The sequence below is a fragment of the Mustela lutreola genome, chromosome 1 (genome assembly GCF_030435805.1).
Source record: "Mustela lutreola isolate mMusLut2 chromosome 1, mMusLut2.pri, whole genome shotgun sequence".
Taxonomy (NCBI): Eukaryota; Metazoa; Chordata; class Mammalia; order Carnivora; family Mustelidae; genus Mustela; species Mustela lutreola.
In genome coordinates this window covers 244747920-244765502 of record NC_081290.1, presented here as the reverse complement: position 1 = coordinate 244765502, position 17583 = coordinate 244747920, and the positions used below count along the sequence as shown (strand labels likewise).

The following is a 17583-nucleotide window of genomic DNA, read 5'->3' as shown; positions in this document are numbered from 1 at the left end:
CTTGCTTGATTACTTACTAAGTGGAAACTAAAGGTCCTTTTTCTAGCCCTCTTTTTTCTCATTTTACTAGTGAGTGTCCAACATCCTGACAGACGAGCTAAGAAGAAAGAGTAACATAATCTTAGGGTAGACATTTGATCTGACAGAGAAGAACCTAGCAACCCTTAAAAAAAAATGCTTTCTATGATACAGTCATCATTTTAATGTTAAACCTTGTTTAGTGTGAAATAGAACACACATACAGAGGGAATGCTAACCACTCAAGCTGAGACGTAGAGCACTGCCAGAGACCAGAACCCTTGTCTTCCAGCTCCTCTTCTTCTCATTAAAGGAAATCATTATCTTGACTTGCATGGTATTGGTTTTCTTATAATTCTACCATGTATGTACTCTTTTTTTTTTTTCACAATTTAGATTAGTTTTGCTTTTTTTTTTTAACTTTATAAACTCAATTAGATGATGAATATAAATGCTTCTATGCCTTGATTACATCTTAAAAAGATTCTGCCAGGCAGTTGTGTGTGACTGCAATTCTCCGATTTTCAAGGCCATATAAAATTGTACGCATCAAGATAGCACAATTTTATTTCTCTGTTCAAGTACTGAACTGCCAAATTGTCTTCCAAAGTGGCTGAAGCATTTCGCTTCCCATCAATGTGTCAGCGTTCCCACTTCAGAAAATTTTTACCACTTGCGCCTGTCTGTCTTTAAAATCACAGGGCTGGGGCGCCTGGGTGGCTCAGTGGGTTAAGCCGCTGCCTTCGGCTCAGGTCATGATCTCGGGGTCCTGGGATCGAGTCCCACATCGGGCTCTCTGCTCAGAGGGGAGCCTGCTTCTCTCTCTCTCTCTCTCTCTGCCAGCCTCTCTGCCTACCTGTGAGCTCTGTCAAATAAATAAATAAAATCTTTAAAAAATAAAATAAAATAAAATAAAATCACAGGGCTTGCAGTGGGGATGAAGTCTTGGGTCAGTGTGGTTTTGATGTGCATTTCCCTAATAATTAATGATACTGAACATCTTTTCGTGTGGTAGGGGGTCACTGGTGTATCTCCTCCGGAGAAACAGCTTTTTAGTTAGGTCCATTGTCTTTTAATTATTGAGTTGTAGGGCATCTTTGTATATTCTAGATACCAGGCCACTATCAAATATACAATTTGCAAATATTTTCCCCCATCCTGTGTCATTTCACTTTTCACCTAAAGAGGTGTCTGTAGAAATACAAATGTTTTTAATTTTAATGAATTCCAATTGTCAGTTTTTCTCATTCATGAACTGAGCTTTTGCTGTCATATATTAGAATGCTATATTCAACACCCCAAGTCACAAAATTTTTCTGTTTTCTTCTACTAGTTTTAGGCTTTAACTCTTACAGTTGTGTCTATGATGCATTTTTGTTAATTTCTGAGTATGATAACAGATAGGATTCCAAATTCATTCTTTTTCCTGTGTATATCCAGTTGTCTTAAGACCATTTGTTAAAAATACTGTTTCCGGGGCACCTGGATGGCTCAGTGGGTTAAAGCCTCTGCCTTTGTCTCAGGTCGTGATCCCAGGGTCCTGGGATCGAGCCCTGCATTGGGCTCTCTGCTCAGTGGAGAGCCTGCTTCCCTCTCACTCTCTGCCTGCCTCTCTACCTATTTGTGATCTCTGTCTGTCAAATAAACAATAAAAAACTCTTTAAAAAAACAAACAAATAAAACAAAACACTTTCTTCCCCACTGAATCATCTTGGCACCCCTGTTGAAAATCAGCTGGCCATGTACGGATTTATTTCTAGAGTCTCAATTCTATCCCATTGAGATGGAATATCCTTATGCCAGTACCACTCTCAATTATACAGGCTGGTAGTAAGTTTTAAATTTCAAAGGGTAAGTCGTCCAATTTCTTCTTTTTTTATTAAAAATTGCTTTAGCTATTCTGGGTCCCTTGAATTTCCTTATGAATTTTTTTTTTTTTTTTTAGATTTTACTTATTTGAGAGAGAGAGGGAGGGAGAGAGCACAAGTTGAGGGGGAGGGGCAAAGGGAGAAGAAGCAGACTCCTTGCTGAGCAGGAAGCCTGACATGGGCCCTAAGCTCAGGACTGGAGATCATGACCTGAGCCAAAAATAAATGCTTAACCGACTGAGCCACCCAGGCGCGCTCCATCATATTAACTTTATGATCAGCATGTTAATTTCTGCAAAGAAACCATCTTGGAACTTGATAAAGATGGCATGAAATCTAAAACGATTGGGGAAGTATTGCCATCTTAACAATACATTTTCTGATTCACAAAAACAGAGTGTTTTTGTATTTATTTAGATCTTTAGTTTCTCTCAACAATGTTTTACAGTTTACAGTGTACAGGTCTTATGCTATTTTGTTAAATTTATTCCAAGTATTTTATTCTTTTTAATACTAACTTCACATGGAATTATTTTATTTCAGTTTGCGTTATTAATTGCTAGTATATAGAAATATAGTTGATTTTTGTATTGGGATCCTGTATCCTGCTATACCGATAAACTTATTAGTTTGTAATAGATTTTAATGAATTTCTTCAGGTTTTATAAATATATGGTATCATCTGCAAATATAGTTTTACCCATTCCTTTTATTCCTTCTTACCTGACTGCTGTGGCTAGAACCTCCAATCTGATACTCACTAGAGGTGGCAATTATTTCCTAAGTATTAAAAATATTTAAAATTTCATTTTATAATCTCTAGTTCTTTATATTCCCTCTTTGATGAGATACTGTTGTCATAAATCTTCTTACATACTGTAAATATTGGCACCCGGGTGTCTCAGTTAAGTGTCTGCCTTCGGCTCAGGTCATGATCGCAGGGTCCTGGGATCGAGCCCCATATTGGGCTCCCTGCTTAGTGGGGAGCCTGCTTCTCCCTATCTCTGTCCCTCCACCACACCCCCAATTTATACGCTCTGTCTCTCTCTCTCAAATAAATAACATCTTCAAAAAAATTTAGATCCGGTTTCCACTAGTACTTTAAACATATTTATAATAGCAGATTTAAAGTCATTGTCTACTAAGTCTAAATTCCAAGCCCCATCAGGGAAATTTTCTGTTGGCAAAAACCTGTTTCTTCGTACATCACAAAAATTTCTTAGCATGTTTCATATTTTTTTTTTGTGGAAACTGGAAATTTTAGGTAATATTTTAACAGTTCTGGTATCAGATCTGTCCCACACCCAAGGTTAATTAGGTTGCCGATTTTTGTTTTCTTGCTTCTAGTTATTGAATGGCTTTCCTGGCCTGATTATGTAGATTCTGTTTTCTCTGACATGTGTAGCCACTGAGGTTTTACTAGCTGTTTTTTTGTTTGTTTGTTTGTTTGTTTTGTTTTGTTTTTTACCTTTAAGTTCTTGATTTATTTTTTAAGTTTGACTTCCTATAAGTCACCCATGAGTCAGAACAATTTTGAGTCTGAAGGGTTCTTTAAAAGTGTTGCATAGAGTCAGCTGCCTAGAAGTCACCTGTAGAAGGGAATCTGTTGAAATAGTTACACCTTCAAACTTTAGTTTACAACACAGGATTGGATTTCATGTTTTGCTTGTGAGAGGCCTCAGGGTCAGCTCCACGTGAGTGACTGGGGCCTTCTCTGATGCACGTGCACAGCCTCACAGACCCCCGGGAATCTGTCAGACGTTCTCAAGTTCCTGCTGGTCATTGAGTAGCATCCAGGATTTCCTTCTAAATTCCAAGGCAGCTCTTGTTGGCCACCACTGAAATCACAGCCTTAGGCAGTCTCGATGTTGCCTGGCATGGGGTTTGGGTTTCTTGTTTGTTTTTTCAGAGAGCTGAGCTGAGTCCAAATACCCACAACACATAGGGAATAGAGATTTCCCAGGGAGCTTCAAGTTGGGACAAAGTGTTTACTGTACTCTCAGTGGAGTTCTAAAAGTCTGCTCTCCCTGATGGTAGCAATGCCACCTGCCTTTGCCAACAGTTCCAATGACGGAGCCCCCAGATGAAATGTCACAGGACCCACGGTCTTACCCAGGTTCAGCAGTCTCTCTTGCACAGAAGACTTCCAGTTTTTTCTCAGGCTTAATTCCCAATGTTCTGAAATGGCTGAGCTTCCTTTTCTGTCTTCTTGTTGTTTTAGCAGGAGAGTGAGCTTATGGAGATCTTCTCTCTGCCGTTCCTGAAGTCAATCACTATACAGGATTTTAACACTTTGAGACTCACTGAGACTTGTTTCACAGTCCAGCAAATGGCCTACTGTCCTCCATTCTGTGCGTATTCTTGGAAAACATATTCATCCTGTGATGGCTGAATGTGGTGCTTTGCAGTCAGCTGGGTCATGTCATGTTGCTCTAATCTTCCATATATCTATACTAATATTTTGGTCTGCTTATTCTACTAATGAGAATGGGGAGTTAAAATCTCCAAATATGAATATGGATTTGTCTATCTCTACCTTTAGTTCTGTCAATTTTTAGCTCATGTATATTACAGCTATGAGATCAGACCTCCCTGCATCCTCGTACTTACAGTGTGCATCTTGTTCAGAGTATACGCTTGAGTCTTGTGTTGTTAACTGCCTGACAACCTTTTTTTTTTTTTTTTTTTTAAGATTTTATTTATTTGACAGGCAGAGAACACAATTAGGCAGAGAGGCAGGCAGAGAGAGAGGAAGGGAAGCAGGCTCCCTGCTGAGCAGAGAGCCTGATGCGGGGCTGGATCCCAGGACCCTGGGATCATGACGCAAGCTGAAGGCAGAGGCTTTAACCCACTGAGGCACCCAGGCGCCCCAAACTTTGTCTTTTATAACTAGAGTGTATTTTCAGTTTTTTGTTGAAAACTGGATATTTTATGCTTAACAACACCAGTGGATCCCTGCCTCTCTTCCCCCTCCCCCACAAACAACTGTTAAGTTTATGTGATACAGTTTTCAATCTAGTTGTTTCTCCTTTATGTCTTTTATCTTTTCTTAGATTCTTCTGGATTATTTTTGTTTTTTTTTTTTTTTTTTTAAATCATGCCTCCTATATTCATTTTTTACTTATACCTTATTCTTCAGTTAGCCAACATTCAGTACATCATTAGTTTTTTTTTTTTAAAGATTTTATTTATTTATTTGACAGAGACAGATCACAAGTAGGCAGAGAGGCAGGCAGAGAGAGAGGAGGAAGCAGGCTCCCTGCTGAGCAGAGAGAGCCCCGACGTGGGACTCGATCCCAGGACCCTGAGATCATGACCTGAGCCAAAGGCAGCGGCTTAACCCACTGAGCCACCCAGGCGCCCCATATCATTAGTTTTTGATGTAGTGTTCAACAATTCATTAACATTGCATGTAGCACCCAGTATTTTTTTCTCTCATTCTTTTAATTGCCACTCTGGATACTACAATGTGCATCTTTGAAGTTTTACTTTCCTTCCAATTTATATTTTTTACTGCTTTTACAAGTTTAAATCCATTTCCCCCTCTTTCACCCTTTATATGCCATTGTTACCACGTATTTGACTTCTCCATATATTATGTATGCTATGAGGAAGTTATTGTGTTTTTTAATCAATATTCACCCAAATGTTCAGACTTACTAGGGCTTTGCATTCGTTCCAGCCATTATATGCTGTAATCAGGGTCATTTTCCTCCTACCTAAGTTACTCCCTTTGCTGAATCTTAGTAGTACAGGTCTACCAGCAATAAATTTTATCAGCTTTTGTCAGTATGAAAAAAATATTTCACTTTTATTTTTAAATGATATTTTCAAAGGGTAAAGAATTCCAGGTTGGCCTTCTTTGTTTGTTTTTTCAATACTTTAAATATATCATTCTACTGTCCTTTGAGTTCATACCCGCTATTGTAAAATCTGTCAATATTACTGTTGTTTCCTGGAAAATAACCTTTTCTATCTGGTTGCTTTTGAGATTTTTTCCTTGTTGTGTTATAATTTAGAGGCTTGGCTGAAATTCCAACCTATGATTTTCCTTTTCTTCTTAGTGTTCATGGAGTTTTAGGAATTCTTAATTCCTCTATTATTTTGGAAAATTATTCTGCCCTATTGTCTCTCTCCTCCTCTTTGGTACTTCGTTTATACATACATTATACTGTTAATTTGGCCCAATATGTCTCTTAAGTGTTGTTCTGTTACTTAGGCTCATATATGGTAAAGACTATTAACATCTTCTGTTATGTTAATAACTTTTTATCTCTGATAACTTTCTCTCTTAGAAGTCTGTCTAGGCTGAAATTAATACAGCGTCACCAGCTTTCTTTTCATTAGGGTTAGCATGGTCTATTTTTCTCCATCCATTACTTTTAATCTTTATGTGTCTTTATTTTTAAAGTGGGTTTCTTTCCTCCTTTTTGGAGATCTAAGTTTCTAATCTGTATTACTCTTCTTCTCTTTAAACAATTTCTTTTAATATTTGTTTGTCAGGTTTACTGGCAACTCAATTTTTGTCTGAGGAAGGCTTGCAAAGGGTACAGAATTCTAAGTTGGTGTTGTCCCCCCCTCCCCAATACTAAAAATGTCTCACTCCATTTGAATGGCTTATGAAGGTAAGTTTAATATAATAATTACTTTTGTTCCTCTATAGGTAAGTTGTTTCCCCTCACCCCCAGCTTCTTTAAAGATTTTTTATCTTTGATTTTCTGTAATTTGAAAACAATATACCAGGTATTATTCTTTTGATATTTATCCTGTTTGGTGTTCCTCCGTGAGCTTCCTGGATCTACAGTTTGGTGTCTGATATTAATTTGAGAAAATTCTCAGTCATTACTGTCTCAAAATATTTATTCTGTTCCTTCTTGTTTTCTTTTTCTGGTATTCCTTCTGTAGTTGTCCACAGTCCTTGGATATTCTGTTCAGTTTTTCAGTCTTTGTTTTTCAGTTTTGAAGATTTCTGTTGATATATCCTCAAGCTCAGAGATTCTTTCTTCAGCTGTATCCAGCCTGCTCATGAGCCCACTGAAGGCATTTCTGCTATAGTGTTTTAGATTGTGAGTATTCATTTTTGTTTTATTATTTTAGGATTTCCACCTCTCTGCTTACATTGCCCATCCATTCTTGTATATTATCTACTTAACCCAATAGAGCCCTTGCCATATTTATCATACTTAAGTTCCCAGTCTGAAAATTCCAACATCCCTATCTGATTCTGATAGCTTGCTCTGTCCAAATTGTATTTGGATTTTTACCTTTTGGTGTTTTTTACCTTTTGGTATGCCTTGCAATTTTTTATAGATAGCCAGACATGATGTACCAGGTAAAAGAAACTACTGTAAATAGGCCTTTAGCAATGGTGTGAGGTGTGAGGGGAGAAGTGTTGTACATCCTGTGATTAGATCTCAAGTCTTTCCGTGAGACTGTGTGCAGGACTACAAACTTCACAAGTGTTTCTCAGGTTGTTTTTTGGTTTGTGTGTTTTAGTTTTGCTTTGTTTTGCCTCTCCCTTTGGTGGGAGGATGACTAGAGCTAACCGAAGTTGAGTATTTCCCTTCCCACAGGTTAGTTAGGCTCTGATAAATCCTCAGCCCATAAGGTTCTGGTTAACTAGTTTCTCCTGAGGGCAGCCTTGTTTTTTTTTTTTTTTTTTTAAAGATTTTATTTATTTATTTGACAGACAGAGATCACAAGTAGGCAGAGAGGCAGGCAGAGAGAGAGAGGAGGAAGCAGGCTCCCTGCTGAGCAGAGAGCCTGATGCGGGACTTGATCCCAGGACCCTGAGATCATGACCTGAGCCGAAGGCAGCGGCTTAACCCACTGAGCCACCCAGGCGCCCCGAGGGCAGCCTTGTTAAGAAGAGGAAAGTGCTCTTGTGTATTTAAGCATGGTTCCTTTTCCTTGACCCCTGATGAAAGCATTTTCTCCGCTATTTATTTATTTATTTCCTTTTTTTTTTTTTTAATAAAAATTTCATTTATTTATCTGACAGAGAGATCACAAGTAGGCAGAGAGGCAGGCAGAGAGAGAGAGGGGGAAGCAGGCTCCCCGTCAAGCAGAGAGCCTGATGCCAGGCCTGAGCAAAGGCTTAACCCACTGAGCCACCTAGGCACCCCTCCGCTATTTCTGAGGAAATCTCTCAGCTCCCAGAGGTGAATCTCACAAACTTGGGGGGTGGGGGAGCTCGTTACGACTGGGCCTCCCTGGGGTTTTTAATTCTCAGAGTTATCCTCCAGCAATTTGCCAAGCACGGTTCAGGCTTCCCTACCCCAGCACTGATTCTAGGCAGTGGCTCCAAGTTTCCCCTTGTGCATCTCTGCTCCAGTAAGTCATTACTTCCTGTATTTACCTGTGGCTCCATTCTTAGTGGGACTAGTTGCCCTGTGTCCTCATCTCTCTCACAGATCCTAGAAGAGTTGATTTTTCAGTCTGTTCAGCTTTTTACTTGTTAGGACAGAATGATGGCTTCTGGGCTCCTTAACATGCAGAACCAGAAGCCATACTATTATCTATATTTTTCCCCCTCTCTTTGTTTCAGTTTGGATATTTTCTATTTTTCTGTCTTCAAGTTCACGACCCTTTTCTGTCGTGTCCAATCTGTTCTCAAACCACCCTAGAAGCTTTTAATTTAATCAACTGCATTTCCCAGTTCTAGTTCTTTTCTATGTGTTCTAGTTCTATGTTAAAATTATCCAACCATGGGACGCCTGGGTGGCTCAGTTGGTTAAGCAGCTGCCTTCGGCTCAGGTCATGATCCCAGCGTCCTGGGATCGAGTCCCACATCGGGCTCCTTGCTCAGCAGGGAGCCTGCTTCTCCCTCTGCCTCTGCCTGCCATTCTGTCTGCCTGTGCTCGCTCTCTCCCCCTCTCTCTCTCTGATAAATAAATAAAAATTTAAAAAAAAAAAATTATCCAACCATTTTTGTCCATCTCCCCTTCTATTTCTTTTAAACCATCATTATTTTAAAGACTTTGTTAAATCTAACATCAATATTGTACATAGGTCTCCTTCTAGTGTCAGTTTTTCTTATCAATAACACGTTCCTGCCTCTTCATGTTTTATTGGTTTTTGCTCTATGCCAAACACTACAAATAAAAGAATTTTGTAACTGTATGTATATTCCATTGCCCCTAATGCCAGACATAATGTACTTTAAAAGTAGGTATCGGTGTTGTTCTGTTACTGCTATGTTGTATTTGTATCTTTCATCTAAAATATTTTGAAGTGTTCTATAATCTTTTGAATTAAAGAAAATTCCTTAATTAGTAGGAGTGGTGAAAAGGGTGAAGCAAGTCAAAAGGAACAAATTTATAGTTATAAAATAAGTCAGGGGGATGTAATGTACAGCATGATGACTACAGTTAATAATACTGGATTGTATATTTGAAAAGTGCTAGTAGAGCAGAGCTTAGTTATCACAGGGAAAAAAAACTGTGACTATGTATGGTGACAGATGTTAACTAGACTCACTGGAGTGATCATTTGGCAATACACACAAATATCAAATCACTGTTGTACACTGAAACTAATATACTGTTATATGTCAATTATACCTTAAATAAATAAGTAAATACATGGGAAAAATTCTATTAGAATAACTTACTAGGATATTATTAGGTTTTTTCCACTCTCACAGCAAGATTTTTTTTTCTCTCTCTGTAATTGCCACACTGCGAAAGAATACCCTTGCCATAGAATTTTCCCTTGTTCTGAATATGTGAATCTGGATCTTCAACTTGGTTAAGTAGTTGTGTATTTTATTCCTGAATCCCTAGTGCCTAACCAAATGCCTGGTACATAGTGGATGTTCATAAAGTGTTGTGAAAGAATGAGCAAATGGTCAACTAACAGTCAATCCAAATCACTTAGTCATGTTAATTTACGACGTATAAAATGGTATTCGAAATTAGCTCTAAATGTATAATGAAAAAATTGTGCACTACCATACACTTGGAGACCTCCCCCATTTAAATTATAAAGAATGGTTTCTTACCAGCTCTTCTTAGACCCATATGGTGAGTTAGGGATACAGAAGATGACCTTTGCTTCGGGATTGTCAGTAGATTTGAACTAAAAGGCCCATTTAGATAGGATCCTTGACTAAAAGGGAAAGATAACAGATTAAAAATTTTAAACATGGGAAATTTCCTCTTTTTTATTCATGATCTTCAGTTCAACTAGGAAACATCTGCTTATACAATCGGAGCTTAGACATCTATCTAGTGCTTAAAGCCTAAAGCAGGGGCCAGAAATGCTCTTTGTAAAGAACCAAGTAGTAGAAACTTTCAGGTTGGCACTTATTCGACCCTGCCATTGTAGCATACAAGCAGTCACAAAATACTAATAAACAAATAAATATGATTGTGTTTCAATGTAATTTAAACAAACAAACAAACAAACAAACAGTAATGGATCACATTAGGCCCGAAAGCTGTAATTTGCTAAACACTGGTACAAAGCAGGTTATCAATACCACGTGGAGCACTTCTTAGAACACAAATTGCTAGTTCTATCCCCAGGATTTCTGGTTCAGGAGGTCTGGGCAGGGCCAGTAATCTTCACTTCTAATAAGTTCTTAGGTGATGCTAACACTGGGGGGTCCCAGGACCTCACTGAGAATCACTGGCCTAATACATACAGTTTTCACTATTTCCTGCTCCCTCTCTTCACAACTATTGATTATCCATTAACTACCGCCATTTCCTATAACTGAAATATTTATTGTAGGTTTTAGAGCTCTTACAAAGAAATTAAACACAGGTAGGCAATCACACACTACAGCAATGTGATACGTAAAATGCAATTTAAGATTACATATTTGGAAGATTTCCAAAACCAAGCATGTAGCAAGTACACCATAAATTTTACCTTTTCTTCGATATTCACTAGGCTTTTTTCCTCTGTCGACTCCTCATGGGGACACTTTGCCACAGGCTCAAGGACAAATCCAGATTCTCTACTTTTCACTGTTTTTTAGTGGAGGCTAATATCTCAATAAGCTCTTCTCCAACTGCTTCATCTTTTCTGTACTTCCATACCCCATGACTCAAGGAAGGCCTATTTTCTCTGTGACCTAAAAGGTTTTTGTTCATGTCTCTATTACATTTACACATAGCGCATTATAATTTCACTGGTTACGATAATTTTCCCTCATTATTTTGTCATTTTCTTTGGGGCTTTAACACATCTCTCTAAATTCCTGGTGGAAATAGCACGGTGCCTGATCGATATGTTCAACAGATACTTGTGGAATAAGCGAATGATCTTCTCTTTAGGTTCCTAGTCTCAATTTCCTACAGAACAAATCATTTTTGCTCCCCAGATTTGGGCGAGTAGGCTTTTTTTCTTTCATTAACTCTTGCTTTGAGGGTCTCCTTGGACATTTTTCTAGTAATGTGGTTTGTTCTATAATCCTACGGGAGCAAAAAATTCTGTATTACAAAAAGAGAAGGCATGTAAAACCAGTTAGCAACCCTTAAAACTTCCTTCTTGACACTAACAAAAACTGTAACAGCAGCACTATTTCAAGGATCTATTATGTAACATTCATTGTTTTAGGTAGTGTACATACTTTTATCTTTTTTAGTCTATTTAACAGGTAAGGCTTCAAGAGGCTAAGTGATGTCTCCCCTTTCACACAGCTAAAACTCACAGCGGCAGATCTAAAATTCAACCTCTAATTTCTTTTCACTCTAACAGGAGAAAGCATTTACTTTCTACCTGTTTTTAAAAGGCCTTGCCCGCACCTTCCATGAAATAATTCTGATTCTAACTCTGTGTTTCTCAATCTGTAAAATTAAGAGATTTAGAGGTAGGGACTTTTTTGTTTGTTTGTTTTTGGTATCAGGGGTAGAATTTAGTGATTCATCACTTGCATGTAACACCCAGTGCTCCCCTAATGTCCATCACCCAATTGCCCCATCCCTTCATCCACCTTCCCTCCAAGAGGTAAGAACTTTTCAATTAGCCATAATTGCGCCTTGGATAAACCTCATTGGCCACGATACTGCCACTACGCAAAGCGTGAGGTAAGAACTTTTAACATCTAACTTTTAGAGTCTATCGTATTTTTTTTCTCAAGCCAGTAGTAATGATAATTTGATGATGTCACAAAAAGAGGCAATATGCAAATAATACCACCCAATAAACTCATGTCTCTGCTCAAGCTCAATCATTCTTTGTATCAGAGTACTCCCTGCTCATATGTCAAGTCGGGGAAGACTAGGAAGGCACAGCAAGAATACCACTCAGGGATATACTCAAACATAAATCTGTGTACTCTTAGTTTACTCCCTGGTTAACATTCAAAACAGGGAAAGGACTTCTCCTTTTCAAAACAAACACACTGCATTGCTCCACAGTCTCCTACTTTGATTCAAGCTTTTCTAATAATTAAGTATACTATACATTCAGTTAGCTGTTGAGAATTGAGAGGTACAGGTCAAATTACAGGTTTTTCAGCTGAGTTGTAGAATTGTCTCATTAATTCCTGGCCTACAACCAGATAGATGTACACTCCAATGAGATTATCTAAAACAACACTGAAGAAGGCAGACGACAAAAAGGACAGGAATCTCAAGGTTTATTAATAGTTCGTTAGAGAATGACTGAAGTCAGATTTGGGAATCATTACAAGAGACTGTCAAAAGTTATGGTCACAGAATTAAGCCATGTGTTAAGAGTCTAACTTTTAGACAACCAACACAAATGACCTTGATAAGGTCTGGATCATCTTGTGTGGTTGTGGGCATGTGTGAGAAGCTGTACAAACGTGTTGGCTATCCAATGCCTAGATTCACAGAGCTACTCTCTCAAGAAACTGAGTGAGATGACACCATTAGCCCTCTTGAATCTCAGCAGTACAAAGAGGGTATCAATCTCTAGTAAATTATGAGACATGGAATTGAGAAGCTGGTTCCCTAGTACATTATTTAGGGAACATAGTTCCTACCAAATTTTTAGACCGAATTACAAAGCATTTATAGAGATGAAGGATGAACTGAGGAACAGGTTAAAGGCAAGTCTCTTCAGTGTAGGGGTGAAAAGCCTACACAGGTGAAAGCCTAGGCAGTTTTGGAAAATGAAGACTTGCCTATCTTTCCCCAGGGAAAGTCTGTTCCGAGGAAGTGAGCTTTGAGCTCTAAATACATGCTCTGTTTGTCCATAGGGAGGGATGGGTCCCAGCAGTCAGTCCCAGGATACAAGTTTAGCCATTTTTTAACCATAGCTACTAACACTGAAAATTCAGAGATGGGTAATTTAATTGTCAGCTAACCCAAGAAAACATTATCCCACATTTCCTGGAACTTCTTCACCAGAGAACCTTCATCTGAAACGTCCGCAAAAAGCATCCACTATCATAATCTAATATGGACACCATACTCCCTGCAGAACATTTGTTCAGGAGCTGTTTATCCTCAAAGATCCATTTTAATGCAATCAAACTCATCACAGTCATTGAGCAGGCCTCAGAAGAGCATTAATGACTAACACAGGGTAGAAAGTGAAAGTGCCATAAAAGAGGCAAAGAAAAGGTGTTAAGGAGATTCAGAAGTGAAACAGAGCACTTCTCCTTGGAAACCAAGGGAGGAGGAAAGCAGGGTGTTAGTCTTAAAGTGAGAAGACCTGGTCCAGGGAGAGAGAACAACTATGATGGTGGTGGAGGCGGGGGTTATGGGGGGGAACAGGATGCATAGAAGCAGATAACTAGAGGGAATAGCAAATAGTTAAACTTGACTGGAGTTTCAGATAAATAGGGAAAGACTGATGTATTTTGGTGTTGTAAAGCAATGGCCCTCTTTATTAAAATTTCAAATTCTGTATGAGATGAAGAGTAATTAAACTCTTCAGATGGGTAATACAGTGGCTATTCAAATAGTGTAACTCTTCTTACTTGTGGTTTTTCTTCCTTTATATTCCTTTTATCTTAGCTATCCTAAGATTTATAACACTTGGCTTTTTTCTCCAGACAAAGCTTGAAGAAAAGCAAGATTAAATCCTATATCACTCTTCACTCAAACAAGGTGGGCTGGAAACTAGAAGTCAGCTTAATTTTCAAATGAGTTAAACTAAAAACAAAATTATCAGAAAAAGTTCAAGGAAGGGTTTAACTCAGTCACTGCTGTTTTTACCTAGAGAGCTTTCCAAGTCATTTTTTTTCTTTTCTCATTCTTTGCAAGACTGTTCATGTCTTCTAGTTTGTTTAATCATTCCAAGTAAGGGTGCAGCTTTGTCAGGAGGGAGTAACAGGATTTCAACTCCCAGGCCAGGAATTTAGGTACTATTCTAGAGGCATTGGTAAAGGGTCCAAAAACTTACTGACTAGTAACACTGTGTCATCAAGGTTTTGTTTAAGGAAGATTTGTGGTGGGAGGCTAGGAGATGGATCAGGCGGTGAAGGATATGACAAATGGAGAGGCCAATGGAGAGGAAAGCCGCCCAGGTGAGGAGTCAAGAAAGCACGAAACTGTCAGCAAAGTGATAAAGGAGAAAAGGGAGCAGAGAGGAAACGAGGCGCAGACACAGACCCGACAACCGGTACCTAGAAGATAAGATACCAGGACGCAAGGTAACACCAAGTTTTCTAGCTAAATCCATTTTTTAAAGCAACCACAAAACTAGAGGGTAGCACCAGTGTGACAGAAAATAAGGGCAGAAAAACAGTAACATGAAAAAGCACCTGGAGGGATGAGAAATTTCGTTTCGGTCAGAGCTTCAGGGACTGAGAGGTTCACTACTGGAACCGTGTCAAAAACACAGTCAGGGTCATTTAAATCACAGTCAGAGAAGCTATCATCAGAATCTAGGGCTGCCTTCAAAGCAAGACGCAAAAATGCAGGGCACGTGACCTCCGTTTTGGGGTACTCTGATCAAGTCAAGATGAATGCCTCATGATTCCAGATTCATAAATCTCTCTGGTTAAAACTACTAAAGCCTAAAGGTTCCTGCAGCAAACACTACCATACATGAAAGATCTGCAGCTGTGCTGTCTAATATGGTTGCCACACAGGTCTAGATGACAGTCCTATGTGGCCCTTTGCATTTTAGTTAAATTAATTAAATGAAATTTAAATTTGGTTCCTTAAACATACCAGACACACTTCAAGTCATCAATAGCCACACGTAGCGAGGGGCTACTGGACAGTGCGGAAAGAAAACATTCCCATCGTCACAGAAATTTCTTCCCTTTTTTTTGCCCCCATCACAGAAATTTCTATTGGACGGCACTGACCTAGAAACTTGAGTTTCAAAAGGGATAATGGTTGTAAATGCTTCATACACTCCTTACCCAAAGTACACTTAGAAACTTATTACTGAGAAGCTACAGCTTCTAAAAGAATTACTTCTAGCCTTACCTCTTTCGAGGAGATGTTGCATAATACCATGAATTACTTTATTCTCCAAGTTTCTAAATCTTTTGAAGCATATGACTTTGTTTTAATGAGAGCTAAGTAATGATATCAAATCTGTAAACAATTTACTTTTAAATGAACACTCCTCAGAGTTAATTTTCTTTGGACTGTGTCCTATTTTAACATCAATCATCTTAAACCAGCAGGATAAAAGTGACCTTTACTCACTGTATCAAGTGTTTCTTTAACTTCAAGTGTACTGCTTTTACATCAGTGTGATTTTTGAAAGATTAAAAAGCAATCGTTTTCATCATTCTTTTTTAAACCAAACAGTATTCTCAAGATGATACTTCCTATGGTTAAGAAATACATCATATTTTCAGTTCCTATCATTGCTGACTTCCCCATATCCTGCTTCCATTAAAAAACAAAAACCAAAAAAGCCCCCCAAAACCCATAACTGTCATGTTTAGGTCCTCAGCAAGCTCTGCATTCCTGGGACTATACTTTTTATACATCAATCTTTTCCTATTTTATATACCATTTCACTCAATTTTTCTTTTATTAAAAAAAGGTTTTCATCTACTTGAATATATTATAAAAAATTCAAATTAAAAAATCACACAAGAATCTGGAACATTATAATTATTTGATCCTATTTCCTATATAAACCTTAATACTTAACGGTTAACAGACAAATCCATATGATCCAATCCTGCCATCTGCTGTTTCAAATGTGCAACTACACAGCTCGAGCTCATGAAGTACACACGTGCCCAGTAACAACAGTGGTTTAACAGAAAGTTTAAACTACTTCCAAGTCTGTTAACACAGTCAGATGTGAGTGACAAAGAGAAGTTGGTAACTCGCACAGGAGATCACTATGTTTCCTGGCTATTAAAAAACAAAGCACTGAATCCTTTGCGATGAGGGTATATGGGTATATTTACCTTCAGAAAATTCCAGGCCCTGCATTTTCCCAGTTGCTGATGCCTTTCATGTGCAGGATTAGCACGGGTCAGTTCCAAGGCAATCCTCAAGTGACTACAGAATGTATGAGTCGTCTCAGTCCTCCAGCAAGAGCAGCGTTTGGAAGAGTTTTGCTGCCTTGGAATATGAGCCCTGAGAACGCTGCTCCTCGTCTAACTGACTAGTCAGTACTCTGTTAACCCATCTTCCAACACAGCGCACTAGATGGGTAGGATTGCCTCCATACTGGCCACTGATACTGACTTTAAAGCTTTCCCATTGCCCTGTCCTAGATTGACCCTATCCTCCTTAAACTGCCTCCCTGACTTCCTAAGGCCTCAGCAGGCCTTGTACCCAATGTACTTCACTTTCTGGAGAAGGTAGGTTAGCTTCCTTTTAAAAATCAGTCTCTCTATCATGCCTTATTACGACCCACGCTGTCCTACGTCTAAAGTACTTCAACTTGTTCCTTTCTGCGTTTAGCTATTTCAGACTTCATTCAACAGAGACAAAATGGATGTACTTGACACAAGTTTCTTTAAAAGACGGGGGACCTTACCTTGAAATGCCAAAGTCTTGGTGTGGCCTCTTGCCATTACTGCGTTCCCACCTTGAAGAAGGCTGCTCTGCGGGAGGCAGACCTGAGGTTGCAGAGCTCCTCCTCAGCTGTGGAGCTGGTAAGCCATTCCTACTGTTTAGTCCCTGTTGAATAATTTAACAATGGTTAAGACTGTCACCCCTTCAGTTACGCTGTACATGTATTCGTAAAGACAACATGTGAAAATATCAATACAAAGTCTATCTTTAACATGTACAAGAGAAATAAAACATTTTACTCTCAAAATACCTCATATTGACTCCAAATTTCACATTCTACACTGTTGTTCTATTTAGTGTTCCTCCCACCAAAAAATGATTTCTGAACTCCCTACAATTTAACAAGATCTTTATTCTTTTATACACTTTACACCCTCATTTCATGAGAAATAAATACTTGATAGTTTCAAAGGCTAATATGAAAGATTTACCCTGAAAATCAACTACAGAGTTCAAGCTTTGGATCAGGGACTATAAGACCTATATACTAAACCTTTTTTATTTTCAGTATAAGGCTAATGTACATAGGGTTAACCTGGAGAAACTGAAAGATTCAGAGCTATCTTTCCAATTAGCAATTAAACTCAGAACACCATTAGCATTAATATTTTACCTTAATTTTTAAAAATATTCTAAACTGGTCCAAATATCGATTAACCAATGTCTTCTTTTTTATTTATTTTTTCAACCACTGAATAGGTGTTTTACTGAGATTTACATAAAACAGTCTTGACTTCTTCTGAATTTCCCCCACTAGCAAACACTGAAAC

At 38.5% G+C, this 17583-nt stretch overlaps 1 protein-coding gene and 1 pseudogene across 1 annotated transcript in view; both read right to left on the bottom strand.

Moving 5' to 3' along the window:
- The window catches only part of PDE3B (phosphodiesterase 3B), a 182370-nt gene that overhangs the window by 36288 nt on the left and 128499 nt on the right, over positions 1–17583 (bottom strand). The window contains exons 4-5 of the mRNA XM_059136918.1: positions 16776–16918; positions 9889–9995 (exon numbers count right to left, since the gene is read on the bottom strand). Coding sequence (XP_058992901.1) covers positions 9889–9995; positions 16776–16918 — 250 coding nt within the window. The remainder of the gene's footprint in view (positions 1–9888; positions 9996–16775; positions 16919–17583) is intronic.
- Positions 11840–11919, bottom strand: LOC131822841 (U4 spliceosomal RNA; annotated as a pseudogene).